The sequence below is a fragment of the Petromyzon marinus genome, chromosome 59, assembly GCF_048934315.1.
Source record: "Petromyzon marinus isolate PM22_M1 ecotype Great Lakes invasive population chromosome 59, UKy_Petmar_22M1.pri1.0, whole genome shotgun sequence".
Classification (NCBI taxonomy): domain Eukaryota; kingdom Metazoa; phylum Chordata; class Hyperoartia; order Petromyzontiformes; family Petromyzontidae; genus Petromyzon; species Petromyzon marinus.
The window spans coordinates 5,464,603-5,482,501 of NC_133725.1; the positions used below are offsets into that span (position 1 = coordinate 5,464,603).

At 49.2% G+C, this 17,899-nt stretch overlaps 1 protein-coding gene across 5 annotated transcripts in view; it reads right to left on the reverse strand.

The window, feature by feature from the left end:
* Positions 1 to 17,899, reverse strand: part of SPOUT1 (SPOUT domain containing methyltransferase 1) — a 33,996-nt gene that overhangs the window by 12,799 nt on the left and 3,298 nt on the right. The window contains exons 1-5 of one of the 5 annotated variants that reach the window (XM_032976437.2): positions 9,667 to 9,788; positions 7,509 to 7,552; positions 6,799 to 6,924; positions 2,125 to 2,244; positions 909 to 1,068 (exon numbers count right to left, since the gene is read on the reverse strand). In XM_032976437.2, the coding sequence (XP_032832328.1) occupies positions 909 to 1,068; positions 2,125 to 2,244; positions 6,799 to 6,924; positions 7,509 to 7,542 (440 nt within the window). In that variant the 5' untranslated portion in view covers positions 7,543 to 7,552; positions 9,667 to 9,788. The other 4 variants (XM_076053197.1, XM_032976436.2, XM_032976438.2 and 1 more) reach the window with 4 other exon arrangements.

Consider the following 17,899-nt stretch of genomic DNA (forward strand, 5'->3'; position numbering starts at 1 on the left):
TCCCGCCACATTTCGAAACACACATTGAGCTTATTTAGATTACATTTGCTGCTATAAAGCTCCACATGATAAGCCACTTTGTTGAGCTGTCATTTGTGGCCAGGTCGCTTCTGAAAAATAAGTCAATACCTCAGTCGGCTTTACCTGGCAAGATAAACAATTACAGTAAAACCTTGGATTGCGAGCATAATTCGTTCCGGAAACGTGTTTGTAATCCAAAGCACTTGTATATCAAAGCACTCATATATATTAGTTGTGATCACGTGATGCTCGGCAGACAAAGCGTCTATACGTACTGCTACTCGTATTGCAAAACCCTCGCTCGTTTATCAAATTAATATTTATTTAAAAAATGTTGCTCGTCTTGCAAAACACTCGCAGACCAAGTTACTCGCAATCCAAGGTTTTACCGTATTTAGCTTTATTTGTAAGTGATGTCTCTACCTTTCCTATACACTCCTATCGTATTTTTGTACTGTTTGTTGTTGTTGTAACCTTCTGATTGGCCCCTCCTGGACATCTGTGGAAAAAAGAGCTTCATAGCTCCATCGGATTACTCTTCCAGTATTAATAAATATTCTGATCCTAACATCGAACACTTGGGTCTACCAGACTGTCCTTTTCGTCTCACGCATACTGTGTGCAACCACTACTGGCAGCAGGCGAATACCCCAGGTCTACTCTTGCATCGTCGTCACGATCCATGGGGCAGACATCCCCCTAAGTGTCCACTGCACATGATTAGCACGGTTTGGCTACGTGCGGTGTGCGAAAAAAGTTCAACACACACGTACATAACTTTCTGACCCGCCCCTTCTGGACCTCTGCGAAAAAGAGCTTCACAGCTCCCTCCCATCTCTCCAGGACAGTTAAAAATGATTCCGATGGAGCGCGACCACGCTTCCTACTTGCGGTCGGCGCCCTGCTCGTCGAACACCACCACCTCGTCGACGGCGAAGATGGTGAGGGCGCGCGCCACCTGCCCCGCCAGGTACGAGCGCAGCTCGGCCGACTGCGCGTTCTCCAGGATGGAGCCGGGCAGGGCGAGGCTCACCGTATAGGCCCGCCCTGGACGCCACAGGCAGTCACGGGGGGCGGGGGGGGCAAGGGTGGACGTCAGTGGGGGAGCGAGGGGATTTCTTTAACACCTTCGGAAGGGGGTCTCTCCGCGCATTAATGACGCAAGCACACCGCTCGTAGAGCAAACGATGACGCAAGCGTGGACGTGGGTATTACGACTGAACCTATTTTGTATTTTACACGCTTTCTTTTAACTCGCTCTGTCTGTTGTTGTCGATGCTGTTGTATCCTCAAATCTTGTAACTCAATTTTAACCCACTTCCCAATGTGGTATCGACTGCAAACTTGGTTATACTTACGTCACACTGATGACAATACTATATTATATCATTAAAAATATATTTTTTTAAACATTCTTTTTTATATGTTATGTTTCGGCTTGGGTCTAATTGTCCACGCTCAGCTGACGTTGGCTGTAATTGGCCACGGTCCCCTTACGTTGTGGCAAGCTTCGCGGCCACTTCCTGGAGTCGTGGAGTTCTGCCATTACTCGCACATTTCATAAAAGTGTGTTTTTTTTAAAGTTTTTTTTTTAATATGACTTATTTGTCTCATTTGTATTCTTTTCTAATGTGTTTTGTCTCAATGTTTCTGTCTCAAGTTATACTTTCTTCGGATGTTTTTAGGTCTCGCGTGTAATACCATCAGTTATGTCCCTTGTTGTACTGTCTTTTTACCAGGTAAGGCCCCACTGAGATACACGTAGCTCTTTTTCAGAAGCGACCTGGCCATCACAAATGATGGCTCAACGAAGTGGCACTATCACGTGAAAATGCATCATTCACACACGTTCACTTAGTCGTTGACTCACTCGCTCACTCACCCATTCACTCGCTCGCCCGCTCACTCACCCGTTCATTTGCTCACAGACTCGCTCACTCATTCACTCACTAGTTTACTCATTCACTCACTCGCTCACTCACTCACTCACTCGCAGGCACTGCTAACAACACTTTCCCCAAACAGTCTGTTACAGGCTACACGGGGGATCTTTGTCCGTCTCTGAAAGGGTGAGAGGTTGCGGGGTCGTGATGTAGAGGTCACCTGCATCCCCCGGATTCACGGTTGCCCTCGTCTCTCCGTTCTGGCGAGTTTCCGTCTCCTCCGCTTTGTCTTTATTCCGCTTCTTCTCTTTGCCATCTCTCTTCTTCTTCTTCTGTGGATCTATTTATCGCAGGCAAATGCTCCAATAACACACATTGATTCTAAACTGGAGGACCCGGAGGAAAATCCACGCGACCACGGGGAAAACATGCAAACTCCAAATATACAGACATTAGGGTCGGGATCGAACCCACGACATCCTGCATACCAGGCGAGGGAGTTAACATCTCGCCACCGTGGCACCCATGACGGAAGTGACCAGGCGCGCTAAAAATATCAAACAAGTCTTGCCATCCGATTGATATCACACCATCCCCTCTAGTACCCGATCAGTGGGGCAAAGATGCCGGCAGTGAGGGATGAACATTATTTGCGGGCCGTTTTGAAGTAGTCGGCCTTGTGTGGCTGTGCGCCATAAGGCGATGGGCCGTAGGCGTTGCCACCCCTGACATAGGCCCGAGCTGCGTCGAGAGATTCAACGACAGCAACGATCCTCATCTCAACGCACGCACCCCGAACGGCGCTTCGTAAGAATCAATCAAATTTTGATTTAAAGCTTTCGTGACTGCAGTAATTCATATTCTTAGTTTTTTCGGTAAAGTCACGTTGAAGAGAAACAACAAAATAACAAAATATATATAAAACAATAAAAAATTCTCACGACGTTTCGACCATAACTCAAACGGTCATCATCAGGTGTGTCGGTTTGCATAAATTTATTTTGAAAACGGCATATTTATTTATATATATAAAAATAACGTTTGCGTCACGCGCAACGATGGCAGTTTGCAAGGACTAGTCCATCTATTTTTTTTTTTTGAAAAGAGGAGGGGGGAGACGAAATTTGTTTTTATGTATGCTGTCTGAAAGGCACTGTAAGCGTGAACAATCAATCAAGAACTGAAATGATTTATCAAATCTTTCCAATGATTGCTAAGATAGAATCCATCTTCTCGGTTGAAATTGTCTCTGTGTTTGTATATGTGGATAGCCTCATGAACGAATCTCTCATGGAAGCCAGATGGCTTACAAAGAACCTCCGTCTTGGAAAAGTCAATGGCATGTGAGCCTACTGAATTAGAACAATGATCTGCTACGGCCGAGGTGTTGGTCCTACCGTGTTTAAGGTCTGCTTTATGTTCACGAATGCGGTCCGAGATATGGCGTTTGGTTTCTCCAATGTAACTACTACCACAGAGGCAACTTAGTTTGTAGACACCAGGGTATTGTATGTCCGGAATCACATCTTTTACAGACGGAACCAGATCACGGATTTTATGTAATGTGTTGAAACGGACCTGGATCTTGTGTTTATTCAAGATTTTGGAGATCTTTTTTGTGATCCCAGCAATGTAGGGTAAAGTGATGGTTTTGAAAGGCTCCTCAAGAGGGTTCTTCTTCATGGTTTGAGTGATAGCTTTGCGGATTGTATAGTCGGAGTAACCATTAGCCCTAAGAGCTTGGTGTACGTGCTTGAGTTCACTGCTTATGTGTTCCTGGTCGGATATGCATTGGGCTCTATGATACAGAGTCTTGATGAGAGAATTCTTCTGTGATGGATGGTGGTGGGAATCCGGTTTCAGATAAGCATCCGTATGGGTAGCTTTCCTGTAGACAGAGTGGCTCATTGAACCATCAGGTCTCTTTTTAATTAGGACATCCAAAAAAGGTATCTTGCCATCTATTTCGACTTCCATGGTAAATCTGATGGCTGGGTGTATGGAATTGATGTGGTCGAAGAATTTGTCTAGAGCAGGCCGGCCATGTGGCCAGATGACAAAAGTGTCATCCACGTACCTCTTCCATAAGGTTGGGCGCAGAGTGGCAGTCTGGATGGCGTCAGTCTCAAATTTCTCCATGAAAATGTTAGCTATAACTGGAGAAAGGGGGGAGCCCATTGGGGTGCCCTCAGTTTGTTTGTAGAAAGTTCCATTCCAAGTGAAGTATGTATTGGTTAAACAGTGTCTCACCAGGGGGGGTACCTCAGTGTTTAGTCCTTGATGAACCAAGTCTTCAATGATTGCAATGGTGTCAGGTACAGGAACCTTGGTGAATAAGGAAACTACATCAAAACTGACAAGCAGGTCGTCTGGGGACAGGGAAATACCCTTGATTGTTGATACCAGGTGAGTAGAATTTTGTACCGCAGAGGTGGTCTTTCCAGTGAAAGGACGCAGGATTTCAGACAAAAAACGAGCTAGTTTGTAGGTGGGGGAGCTGATAGTAGAGACTATGGGACGAAGAGGTGTATCAACTTTATGTATTTTTGGTAAGCCGTATAATCTTGGTGGCCTGGCAGCAGAAGGTTTCAACAAAAACTGTTTAGATTGATCAATTAATGCGGTTGAATCAGAAATTATTTTGTTGGTTTGTGTGACGAGGCTGTTGGTGGGATCTCTTTTTATTTTTGTATAACTACCATCGTCGAGTAATTCTTTAATTTTGTTGTTGTATTCTATTTTATCCATGATAACAGTAGCATTGCCTTTGTCAGCTGAGAGAACTACAATATCATTCCTCTTTTTTAATTTATATAATTCAAAACGCTCATCTTTGCTGAGGTTGCTAGCTGGCATCTTAGCGTTTTTGAGGGTTGCAGCGATTTCAGATCTTGCTACGTCTGCAGCGATGTGACCCAGGCCCCTGAGAGCAACGTCTACTTGGGCAATTATATCATTAACTGGTATGTGTTTAGGTGTGACTGCAAAGTTTAGACCTTTAGCTAAAACGGATTTCAGACCATCGGAAATAGAACTGTTACTGCGATTAATTACGACTTTATTAACGTCTAACTTTTTGGTGTGTGGGTCCGGTCTTTTGTTTAAGAGGAGGTTAAATTTGGAAATCAGGTTTTCCTTACATTTGGTCGACATAGTAGCAGCTGAAGAGGCAGTCATATTGTCTACATGTTCCCAATCCGATGTGGACATTATTGCCGTCAATGATAAGTGTGATTTGTAGAGTGTCTTGTCTAACTGATCTAGTTCTGTGCGTATAAGTCTGATTTTTTCTGAGATAAGAGCTAAGCTAGTTTTGAAAAGAATTCGTTTCGCATTAGAAGAAGTTACAGTAGTTACAGTTTTTATTGTTTTATATATATTTTGTTATTTTGTTGTTTCTCTTCAACGTGACTTTACCGAAAAAACTAAGAATAAGAATCAATCAGTCGTGAAATTCTCTACGGACGAGGAGCCGCCGCCGCCGCCGACGTTACATTCAGGCTGACGGGGCCAATAAAAAAAACTGTACACACAAGACGGGGAAATAAAATAAGCGATGCAAACGAAACGGTACAAGCGAGGTGATAAATTAGATTATTTATAAATTACAATATTGCCTCGTTATTTACGAACTTACTACCCGCGATTTTGGCTATCCGCGAATCGCATCTGGAAATCTACAGGCCTACTCCATCGAGAGAGAGTGATGATGAGATAAAGTGATGAAAAAAAGTAATGAGCGAGAAAGATTATTTAGTATTTAAGGTAATTCATTCAAACATCATTATCCGCGAAATTTGCTACACACGAGCGTCTCCGGAATGTATCCCTCGGGAATAACGAGGGAATGCCGTAATATTAAACCAATTCGCAACCCCCCGAGGCGCGATACGTCATTTGATCAGCATTGGGGAGGTTCATCATCCTATGCCTCGACTCTGAGGTCTTCTTAGTTCCTCGGCCCTTAGGACAATCGGCGCACTGTCCAATTGCTTCACCGCTCCCTCCGCGCCGTGGACGTGCCCAGTCGGCAAGTGTGGCGAGGAGTGCGGAGAGGTGGGGAGCCGGTGGCGCAGTGGTTGGTGCACTGCTCTACGAACCCAGCGACCCGAGTTCGATTCCTGCTCACGGCCAACAAATACCGCCGACGATAATCTCAACCGGTCCTGAGCCTCACCTCGGTTGACCGAGCCTCAAAAGAGTACCTGGTGCGATGTGTAAACATCGCCACTAGGGAGGCAAAGGTTGCCGGGTGCGGTCCTGGGCACCCACCCGCTCGCGTGCCGTGCCTGCCTGAATAGGCGCTGCTACTCGCTAACAGCACTTGCCCCAAACTTTCTGTTACAGGCTACACGGGGGATCTTTGTCCGTCTCTGGAGGGGTGAGAGGTTACGGCAGGGGTGGGCAAATTTTCTGACTCGTGGGCCACAATGGGTTCTAAAATTTGACAGAGGGGCCGGGCCAGGAACAGATGGATGGAGTGTTTGTGTGAACTAATATAAATGGCGTGTAAAAATCATTACATGAAAGGATTTGGCCTTTAACAGGGAGCAAAGCATTTATTTGCAAGGCAATTTAACAAATTGCACGAACATGAACAATACAAAAACATTTTGATTTAAAGCTTTCGTGACTGCAGTAATTCATATTCTTAGCTCTTTCGGTTATTTTATTGTTTCCCTTTAACGTGACTTTACCGAAAGAGCTAAGGATACAAAAACATGTCGTAACTCCCGGTCAAAGTGCGCCATCTAATGGGGAAATGGGGGCATTACAGGAGAAAGGTAAAATTTAATTTAATAATATTTGGACAAGTTCGGCGGGCCGGATTAAAAAGCCCAACGGGCCGTACTTTGCCCATGTCTGGGTTACAGGGTAGTGATGTAGAGGTCACCTGCATCCCCCGGATTCACGGTTGCCCTCGTGTCTCCGTTCTGGCGAGTTTCCGTCTCCTCCGCTTTGTCTTTCTTCCGCTTCTTCTCTTTGCCATCTCTCTTCTTCTTCTTCTTTGGATCTCCCTCTGAGCAGGAATAAAAAAAAAATACACGATCGTAATTTTGCCCCCGTGCTATTATAATTTTCCCTGAAGAATCATCACCGCTCACGACTCGGTGGGCAGCAACACCTCGCAGCAACACCCGTTATCACACTACACTTGGTTACACCCCCACCTTCGGAATGCGGTAATGTACTGGCTTTAAACGCACGTGCGGTCAACAATAGAAAGGGAAGCATTGTTATAATTCATGAATAATAAATATTGTACATTTGCACGTGCCACTGTAAATAGTTCCTCGGTACAGTTCGCAAGTGCGAGTTCACGTTCGCAGGTCGAATGGTTGAAAGAAGAAATATGTTATGGAAGCTCGTTCATAAGCACGGACGTTCGTAAGTGTGGACGTCCGTAAGTGCAGATAACGTTCGTAAGTACAGACGTTCATAAGCGCGGACGTTCGTTAAGTGCGGATGTCCACAAGTGTGCATGTCCGTAAGTCGGGAGACTGCCTGTATTATAATAATATAAAGTCCCCGATGGTGTTTTGTCGTGTGCTGTGTAAAAAGCATGAGCGGCGTGCCGAATGGACTGCCCTGGCAGGAGCTCACCCACAGCAGCCCTCCTCTTTCTGCTGCCCTCCATCACTCAACTCCTGCAACAGCGAGAGAGTTACACAGTTACAGCAGCAGTAGCAGCAACAAATAACAACCGCCGTTCACCACTAAGTGGCGGTGACGTCACCACGGCGCTTGTGCCATGCTAGGTGCACTTTGAGGCCATCACGTGTCGAAGGCCCGCTGGCAAGTTACGGAACAGACCAAGGTGCCATGAGTTGACTGACCGAGATGACTGGCCCAATGCACCACCTGTGCTCCCCACTGTGCCAACTTTCTGTGTTTAGACATCCCGGCGCTCTGCTCGTTGTTGTGAGCGTCGCTCCACCTGCCCAGTAGCAGCGTCCTTCACGAGCCTCCTCCACAGAGACCGATCTTGACACCGCCGGTACCAGTCATCGGTAAGTCCACTCAGCGCACCCACACGCATTAAACGTGCAAGGATCTCGCGATCAACATGACGATTCGTTTTTTTTAATTTCTGGGCAGATCCCAATGTCTGATAGTGTATTGTATTACATTGCTCTGTTTTTTAGTTTTTTTACCTTTTCTTGTTTCATTATATGTAATGGCAGAGATTAGGGATTTATAAAGTACAACCATAAGCACAATCGTATAAAGATAAATATATTTTATAGCAATATATTGGGGGGGGACATTTTGAGCATATTTTAATATTGGGGGGGGGGATGTGCCCCCCCCCCCCAATATAAATTATAATTACGGCCTTGGTTAAAACCCGCCACCACCCGCCACAGACAACTAACAAAGTTGTCACGTAAACAAATCTGGCTGCCGCCTGATGAAGCTGGCTGTAATTACTGGCGAAACGTCGTACTCGGATTATAAATGTTGTGGCTTGGCTCTCCAACACACCGGAGTGCTGTACTAGTACACTAAACACTGTATACTACACTATACACAACACTATTACACTACTATACACTACACTATACACTACTGTACACCACACTATACTACTATACACTACACTATACTACTGTACACTACACGACTATACTATACACTACACTACTACAGTATACACTAGTGCTGTACTAGTACACTAGACACTACTATACACAATACACTACACTATACACTACACGACCATATACTACACTACTACACTAGTGCTGTACTAGTACACTATACACTACTATACACTACACTATACACTATAGTACTATACACTACACGACTATACACTACACTATACACTACTACAGTATACACGAGTGCTGTACTAGTATACTACACTATACACTACTACACTACACACTTGTGCTGTAATAGCAACGAATTGGCCACGTTCTGTTGACGTGACAACCCCTTACTAGTCGGCTGTGGTGTCGGGTGGTGGCGGGTTTTAACGACACAACATTTATATATTCACGCGACCTAATCCCAAACAAAAAGAACCCCGTCTACTATGCTTTAACAGCCTTGTTGTTGCAGACGCTGTTGGCGAGCAGCACCTATAAAGGCCGGGTGCGGCGCACACCGCACCCGGCCGCCTTTGTCTCCCCAGTGGCGATGTTTTAACTACACACAGCACCGGTAAACCCGTGTTACCCCCCCCGCGTTAACTTCGCTACACAATCAACACAAAAACGCACGAGTCTTGTACGCACACGCACGCGCACGCAAAGATGCATTCCCGCGTGTAAGCAAATCACCAAGGGGAAGTTTGGTTTGGTGGTGGGGGGGTGGTGGTGGTGGTGGGGTGGTGGTGGTGGGGTGGTGGTGGTGGGGTGGTGGTGGGGGGGTGGTGGTGGGGGGGGTGGTGGTGGGGGGGTGGTGGTGGGGGGGTGGTGGTGGGGGGGTGGTGGTGGGGGGGTGGTGGTGGGGGGGTGGTGGTGGGGGGGTGGTGGTGGGGGGGTGGTGGTGGGGGGGGAGCGCACGCGGGAGAGATTCAGTGAGCAGCGGGTCTCCACTATGCAAGGCCTGGGCATGGCACACAACGAAGGGGTGGTGGGTTGGTGGTGCTAAGCGCCACGAACCGGAGGGCCGCCTTTGTCTCCCTAGAAGCGGGGAGTCGGGACAACTGGCGGGGAGGCTTGCGGGCAGCCGCGCAGAGGACTCGCGGTTCGATCCGGCGGAGAAGAGTGAGAGGGAGAGAGAGAAAGAGGTGGTGGGGGGAATTACAAACCTCATCACCCACGCCGCCTTCTTCACCACCACCACGCGCAGTGATCTCTCACCGCTGCGCGCGGTGTGACGTCATTCATTACGCAGTCAGCTGACGGCGGCCATCTTAGTGAGGGTCGGGGCCCGTAAAAAGTCAACATCTGATCGGTTACCGCCAGTGGTGCACAAACAACGACGATGACAACAACACGTTCATCAACAACACCGTATGTGTGGCCTTACAAGAGGAGGGGGGGGGGGGATAACAGGTAACGTTTCGGACAACGACCCTCCACTCATTGAGTGGAGCCGTGGTCCGCCATCTTACGTCGGGGAGGCACTCCACGTTGAGTCAATTGCAGAGTGTGAGAAGGTGAGTGGGGTCAGCGAATAGGTCGCCAAGTGACCATACCTTGTCAACCCACAGAGGGAAATTGAGTTTTCAGGGCCATATGGCGTGATACAGCCGTTTCAATACGGGGCAAATTTTTGTTGTATATTTGATCGTGTTTTCTCCCGTGTGATGGGACTTTGTAGGGTGAACGTTCAGATTTATGACGGCACGGGGTGACCAATAAGTTCTGAATTGGTCTGTGATAAGGTAGGCACTGGTGAGACACTGCCTCACCAATACATACTTCACCTGGAATGGAACATTCTACAAACTGAAGGCACCTCAATGGGCTATCCCTTATCTCCGGTTGTAGCCAATGTTTTCATGGAAACAATTTTCAGACGGACGCCATCCAGGCATCCAGTCTACGCCCGCCCTTGTGGAAGAGATGCGCGGATGACACGTTTGTCATCTGGCCACATGGCCGACCGGCTCTGAGACAATTCTTCAACCACATCAATTCCATTAACCCAGCTATAAAATTCACCATGGGGGTAGAAAAGGATGGCAAGCTACCCTTCTTGGATGTCTTAATTAAAAAGAGACCAGATGGCTCAATGAGCCATTCTGTCTACAGGAAAGCAACCCATAATGATGTCAACCTAAAACCTGACTCCCACCACTATCCATCGCAGAATTCCCTCATCAAAACTACACCATAGAGCTCAATGTATCTCCAACCATGAACACCTGACCAGTGAACTAAAACACGTACACCAAGCTCTCAAAGCAAATGGATACTCTGACTACACAATCCGCAAAGCCATCACCCCAATCGTGAGGAAGGAGCCATCTGAGGATCCAATAAAAAACCATCACCTTGCCATGCATAGCAGGGGTAACCAAAAATATTTCCAAAATCTTGAACAAACACAAGATCCAGGTCCGATTTAACACAGTGCATAAAATTCGTGATGTGATCCCATCTGTGAAGGACAAGATCCCTGACATGCAATATCCCGGCGTCTACAAACTAAGCTGTATCTGTGGCAGCAGTTACACTGGGGAAACTAAGCGACATGTCTCGGACCATGTTCGTGAGCATAAGGCAAATTTGAAACACGGTAGGACCAATACTTCTGCCGTGGCTGATCATTATTTTAATGCGGCTGGCTCACACGAAATTGATTTCTCTAAGACGAAGGTACTTTGCAAACCCACTGGTTATCAACAAATATTCGTTCATGAAGCCATCCATATAAACAGACACAGACACAATTTCAACCGAGAAGATGGGTACAAACTCAGCGATCACTGGAAGGACGTTATCAGCCAGTTCAAGTCATAACTGGCTGTTATGTTTCCATTTTAGACCTGGCAGCCCTTTAATTGGTGAAAGCCCACCACCAGGACCATCACTGCCCACCACTACCATCACCACTAGCAGTAGCCCTTTATTGGTGGAAGCCCACCACGTGTAGCATCACTACCCACTACTACCATCACCTCTAGCAGCAACCTCCACCGTCAACAGTGTGAGTTTATAAAGCGAAGTGCAATGATTACTTGGCAGCCCTTTGATTGGTGGAAACCCACCACCAGCACCGTCGTTGCCCATCACTCACATTAACATCAGCTGCTCCGCCCATGCTGCTGACACTTGGGCTACTCTCATTTTAAACCTTTATAAACAGTTTGCCTTTAGAGGCCAACCCCCTTTTCCTGATGACGACCGCTTGTGGTGCGATGGAAACGTCGTGGTTTTTAATTTTATTATTTTTATTCACTTCATTATAATTTTTCTATCTACGTGACTTTTCCGAAAGAACCAAAGAATAAGGTATCGCTGATAAGGGGTTGACAGGTGTGCTGAGTGGGCGAGTCTCACCTCCATCCTCTTGTCTCGTGGTCTTTTGAAGTTACTTTAATGGGGCTCTATAAGCAGCCGCAGTAGAAGGCAAGGCTAATGATGCTTTCGTTGTTCCATCAGCATCATCATCAGCTTCGAGAAATCATGATGCGCTGATTCTGTATCAGCGCATGATGATTCATCAGCAGCGCCGCTCTATAGAGCCCATTTAAAGTGGCTTCAACAGACCACGAGACAAGAGGATGCAGGTGAGACTCACCTACCCTCTCACTCATCCATTCACCCACCCCCCACTCGCCCTCTTGCTCTGTGCCAGCTAAATGAACCAACCAACATGGACGCCCGCTCAAATGAACTAATCAACATGGGCGCCCGCGAAATGATGACGCTTCCATCATCAGTTTTAAGCAATGATGATGATACAGAATCATTAGCAGCACATGACGATGCATCATCAGAATATAATGATGCTTCTGCTGTTTTGTCAGCAGCAGAACCAGTAATAGCATCATCTGCAATAGCAAGCGATGGCAATGCTGATTCTTCATCATCATCAGCAGCAGCGTACTTTAGTCCCCACTAAAAGACCATGATGCACCTACCCACTCACCTATCATCCCACTCACCCACTGACTCACCCACCCACTCACCTATCATCCCACTCACTCACCCACCCACTCACCTATCATCCCACTCACTCACCCACTGACTCACCCACCCACTCACCTATCATCCCACTCACTCACCCACTGACTCACCCACCCACTCACCTATCATACCACTCACCCACTGATTCACCCACCCACTCACCTATCATTCCACTCACCCACTGACTTCACCCACCCACTCACCTATCATCCCACCCACTCACCTATCATCCCACTCACCCACTGACTCACCCACCACTCACCTATCATCCCACTCACTCACCCACTGACTCACCTACCCACTCACCTATCATCCCACTCGCTCACCCACTGACTCACCCACCCACTCACCTATCATCCCACTCACCCACTGACTCACCTACCCACTCACCTATCATCCCACTCACTCACCCACCCACTCACCTATCATCCCACTCACTCACCCACTGACTCACCTACCCACTCACCTATCATCCCACTCACTCACCCACTGACTCACCAACCCACTCACCTATCATCCCACTCACTCACCCACCCACTCACCTATCATCCCACTCACTCACCCACTGACTCACCAACCCACTCACCTATCATCCCACTGACTCACCTACCCACTCACCTATCATCCCACTCACCCACTGACTCACCCACCCACTCACCTATCATACCACTCACCCACTGATTCACCCACCCACTCACCTATCATCCCACTCACTCACCCACTGACTCACCCACCCACTCACCTTGTCTCTGCGTCTCTGTCAATCGCTCTGTGCCCGCTAAATGAACTAACCATCATCAGTAGCTAATGCTACTGATGATGATTCTGCTGTTCCATCATCAGGAGTAGCAGTATCATAATCATCAGCAGTCGGTGCATCATTATCAACAGCGGTAGCAGTACAAAGCAATGCTGATGATGTTGCTGCTGCTACATCAGGAGCAGCAGCATCATCATGAGCTTCAAGCAATGAACACCCTACTCGTTTCACAACGAACACCCTACTCGCTGCACCATGAACATCCTACTCGCTACATCATGAACATCCTACTCGCTGCACCATGAACACCCAACAGCTACACCATAAGCACCCTACTAGCTGCATAATTAATACCCTACTGCTGCACAGTGAACATCCTACTCGCTGCACCATGAACAGCCTACTCTCTGCAGAAAACCGGACTGAGAATCCTGATACTCGAACTACGAATCCACAAACCTGATTTAGCAACCCATCAAACCGAGACCACGAGACCACAAAGGCAGACGAGGAACCCAGAACATGGATCGTGAACAGTTCGCTCCTCGTACGAAAGCAAGTTCCACGCACACACCGACCAGGGAGCCGCGGTGGCTAGGAGATGTTAACTACCTCGCCTGGTATACACTAGTTCGTGGGTTCGATCCCGACCCTGACACCTGGATATTTGGAGTCTGCATGTCTCTCTCTCTCATCATCATCACGGTGGCTAGATGTTAACTCCCTCGCCTGGTATGAAGGAAGTCGTGGGTTCGATCCCGACCCTGACACCTGGATATTTGGAGTTTTCATGTCTCTCTCTCTCATCATCATCACGGTGGCTAGATGTTAACTCCCTCGCCTGGTATACAGGAAGTCGTAGGTTCGATTCCGACCCTGACACCTGGATATTTGGAGTTTTCATGTCTCTCTCTCATCATCATCACGGTGGCTAGATGTTAACTCCCTCGCCTGGTATGAAGGAAGTCGTGGGTTTGATCCCGACCCTGACGCCTGCTACTGTATATTTGGAGTTTGCGGTGTCTCTCTCTCATCATCATCATCATCACGGTGGCTAGATGTTAACTTCCGCGCCTGGTATGAAGGAAGTCGTGGGTTTGATCCCGACCCTGACGCCTGCTGCTGTATATTTGGAGTTTGCGGTGTCTCTCTCTCATCATCATCATCACGGTGGCTAGATGTTAACTCCCTCGCCTGGTATGAAGGAAGTCGTGGGTTTGATCCCGACCCTGACGCCTGCTGCTGTATATTTGGAGTTTGCGGTGTCTCTCTCTCATCATCATCATCACGGTGGCTAGATGTTAACTCCCTCGCCTGGTATAAAGGAAGTCGTGGGTTCGATCCCGACCCTGACACCTGGATATTTGGAGTTTTCATGTCTCTCTCTCTCATCATCATCACGGTGGCTAGATGTTAACTCCCTCGCCTGGTATGCAGGAGGTCGTGGGTTTGATCCCGACCCTGACGCCTGCTGCTGTATATTTGGAGTTTGCGGTGTCTCTCTCTCATCATCATCACGGTGGCTAGATGTTAACTCCCTCGCCTGGTATGAAGGAAGTTGTGGGTTCGATCCCGACCCTGACACCTGGATATTTGGAGTTTTCATGTCTCTCTCTCTCTCATCATCATCACGGTGGCTAGATGTTAACTCCCTCGCCTGGTATGCAGGAGGTCGTGGGTTTGATCCCGACCCTGACGCCTGCTGCTGTATATTTGGAGTTTGCGGTGTCTCTCTCTCATCATCATCATCACGGTGGCTAGATGTTAACTCCCTCGCCTGGTACACAGGAGGTCGTGGGTTTGATCCCGACCCTGACGTCTGCTGCTGTATATTTGGAGTTTGCATGTGCTCCCCTGTGGTCGCGTGGATTTTTCTCCGGTTTAAAAACATGCGTTTAGAGTATTCGGATGCTATAAATTAACACATTATCAGCCACTTCGTTGAGCAATCATCTGTGGCCAGGTCGCTTATGAAAAAAATAGACTTTATATAGCTCAGTGGGCCTTACCTGGTAAAATAAAAAGTTTATATTTATCAACCACTGATGCCGAGCTGTCGGACAGATCATCACCCCATGGGGGAATTTTGTGTAGGCCTCAAAGAGATGGGTCTTCAGCAGTATTTCTTTTATTTGACTAAACTCCCAGCTTCTCTGATGTCAATTGGTAAGGTGATTCCACAACGTGGGAACCAAACAATGGAATGAGGACCGTCCCAAAGTAACAGCACTCTTGAAGCACAAGGGATGCATTCTTCTGACTTTTTTTTTACGGAGGAAAGTCAAAATGAGTTCTTCCAGGAGGTGTCCTGCAGAATTGGGATCGAGACTTGGCCCAACACCAATGACGTTCTTGTGTGTTCGGCTTTGGGAGGAAACTAAACTATAACTTGTTTTTATTTTACCATGTAAGGCCCCACTGAGCTATATGGCCCTGCTTATAAGAAGCGACCTGGCCATCACAAATGATAGCTCAACGAAGGTGGCTTATCATAATTACGTAGAAATGTATAGCAGCCGCCAAAAACGCGTGATGTGAATTCTAAACGTGGATGGAAAAACCGGCGGACCTGGAGAAAAATCCACGCGACCACGGGGAAAGAAAAAGACACCGCAAACTCCAAATATACAGCAGCAAGCATCAGGGTTTGGTTCGAACCAACGACCTCCTGTATACCAGGCGTGGTAGTTAACATCTCCTAGCCACCGTGATGATGATGATGAGAGAGAGACACGCAAACTCCAAATATACAGCAGCAGGCATCAGGGTCTGTATCGAACCAACGACCTCCTGTATACCAGGCGTGGTAGTTAACATCTCCTAGCCACCGTGATGATGATGATGAGAGAGAGACACGCAAATTCCAAATATACAGCAGCAGGCATCAGGGTCTGGATCGAACCAACGACCTCCTGTATACCCAGTGAGGTAGTTAACATCTTCTAACCACAGTGATGATGATGAGTGAGAGAGGCACGCAAACTCCAAATACACACCAGGCATCAGGGTCTGGATCGAACCAACGACCTCCTGTAAACCAGGCGAGGTAGTTAACATCTCCTAGCCACCGTGGCACCCGATAGGAGAATCCACGGAAAGCCCAGCATCTCTCTGAGACCAACGACAAACTGTCATGGGGGATGACGAGAGGGAGTATTATTCTGGCTCCATGAGCCTTAAGCATTAACGGGGAGAACCCCAAAAGTCCCCCGATCCCCCACTGCCCCCTCACCTATCCCCCACTGCCCCCTCCCCTATCCCCCACTGCCCCCTCACCTGTCCCCCACTGCCCCCTCACCTATCCCTCACTGCCCCCTCACCTATCCCCCACTGCCCCCTCACCTATCCCTCACTGCCCCCTCACCTATCCCTCACTGCCCCCTCACCTATCCCCCACTGCCCCCTCACCTATCCCCCATTGCCCCCTCACCTATCCCCCACTGCCCCCTCACCTATCCCTCACTGCCCCCTCACCTATCCCCCACTGTCCCCTCACCTATCCCCCACTGCCCCCTCACCTATCCCCCACTGCCCCCTCACCTATCCCTCACTGCCCCCTCACCTATCCCCCACTGCCCCCTCACCTATCCCCCACTGCCCCCTCACCTATCCCCCACTGCCCCCTCACCTATCCCCCACTACCCCCTCACCTATCCCGCACTGCCCCCTCACCTATCCCCCACTGCCCCCTCACCTATCCCTCACTGCCCCCTCACCTATCCCCCACTGCCCCCTCACCTATCCCCTACTGCCCCCTCACCTATCCCCCACTGCCCCCTCACCTATCCCGCACTGCCCCCTCACCTATCCCCCACTGCCCCCTCACCTATCCCCCACTGCCCCCTCACCTATCCCGCACTGCCCCCTCACCTATCCCCCACTGCCCCCTCACCTATCCTCCACTGCCCCTTCACCTATCCTCCACTGCCCCCTCACCTATCCCCCACTGCCCCCTCACCTATCCCGCACTGCCCCCTCACCTATCCCCCACTGCCCCCTCACCTGTCCCCCACTGCCCCCTCACCTATCCCCCACTGCCCCCTCACCTACCCCCCACTGCCCCCTCACCTATCCCCCACTGCCCCCTCACCTGTCCCCCACTGCCCCCTCACCTATCCCCCACTACCCCCTCACCTATCCCCCACTGCCCCTCACCTGTCCCCCACTGCCCCCTCACCTATCCCCCACTACCCCCTCACCTATCCCGCACTGCCCCCTCACCTATCCCCCACTGCCCCCTCACCTATCCCCCACTGCCCCCTCACCTATCCCCCACTGTCCCCTCACCTATCCCCCACTGCCCCCTCACCTATCCCGCACTGTCCCCTCACCTATCCCCCACTGCCCCCTCACCTATCCCCCACTGCCCCCTCACCTATCCCCCACTGCCCCCTCACCTATCCCCCACTGCCCCCTCACCTATCCCCCACTGCCCCCTCACCTATCCCCCACCGCCCCCTCACCTATCCCCCACTGCCCCCTCACCTATCCCGCACTGCCCCCTCACCTATCCCCCACTGCCCCCTCACCTATCCCCCACCGCCCCCTCACCTATCCCCCACTGCCCCCTCACCTACCCCCCACTGCCCCCTCACCTATCCCCCACTGCCCCCTCACCTACCCCCCACTGCCCCCTCACCTAC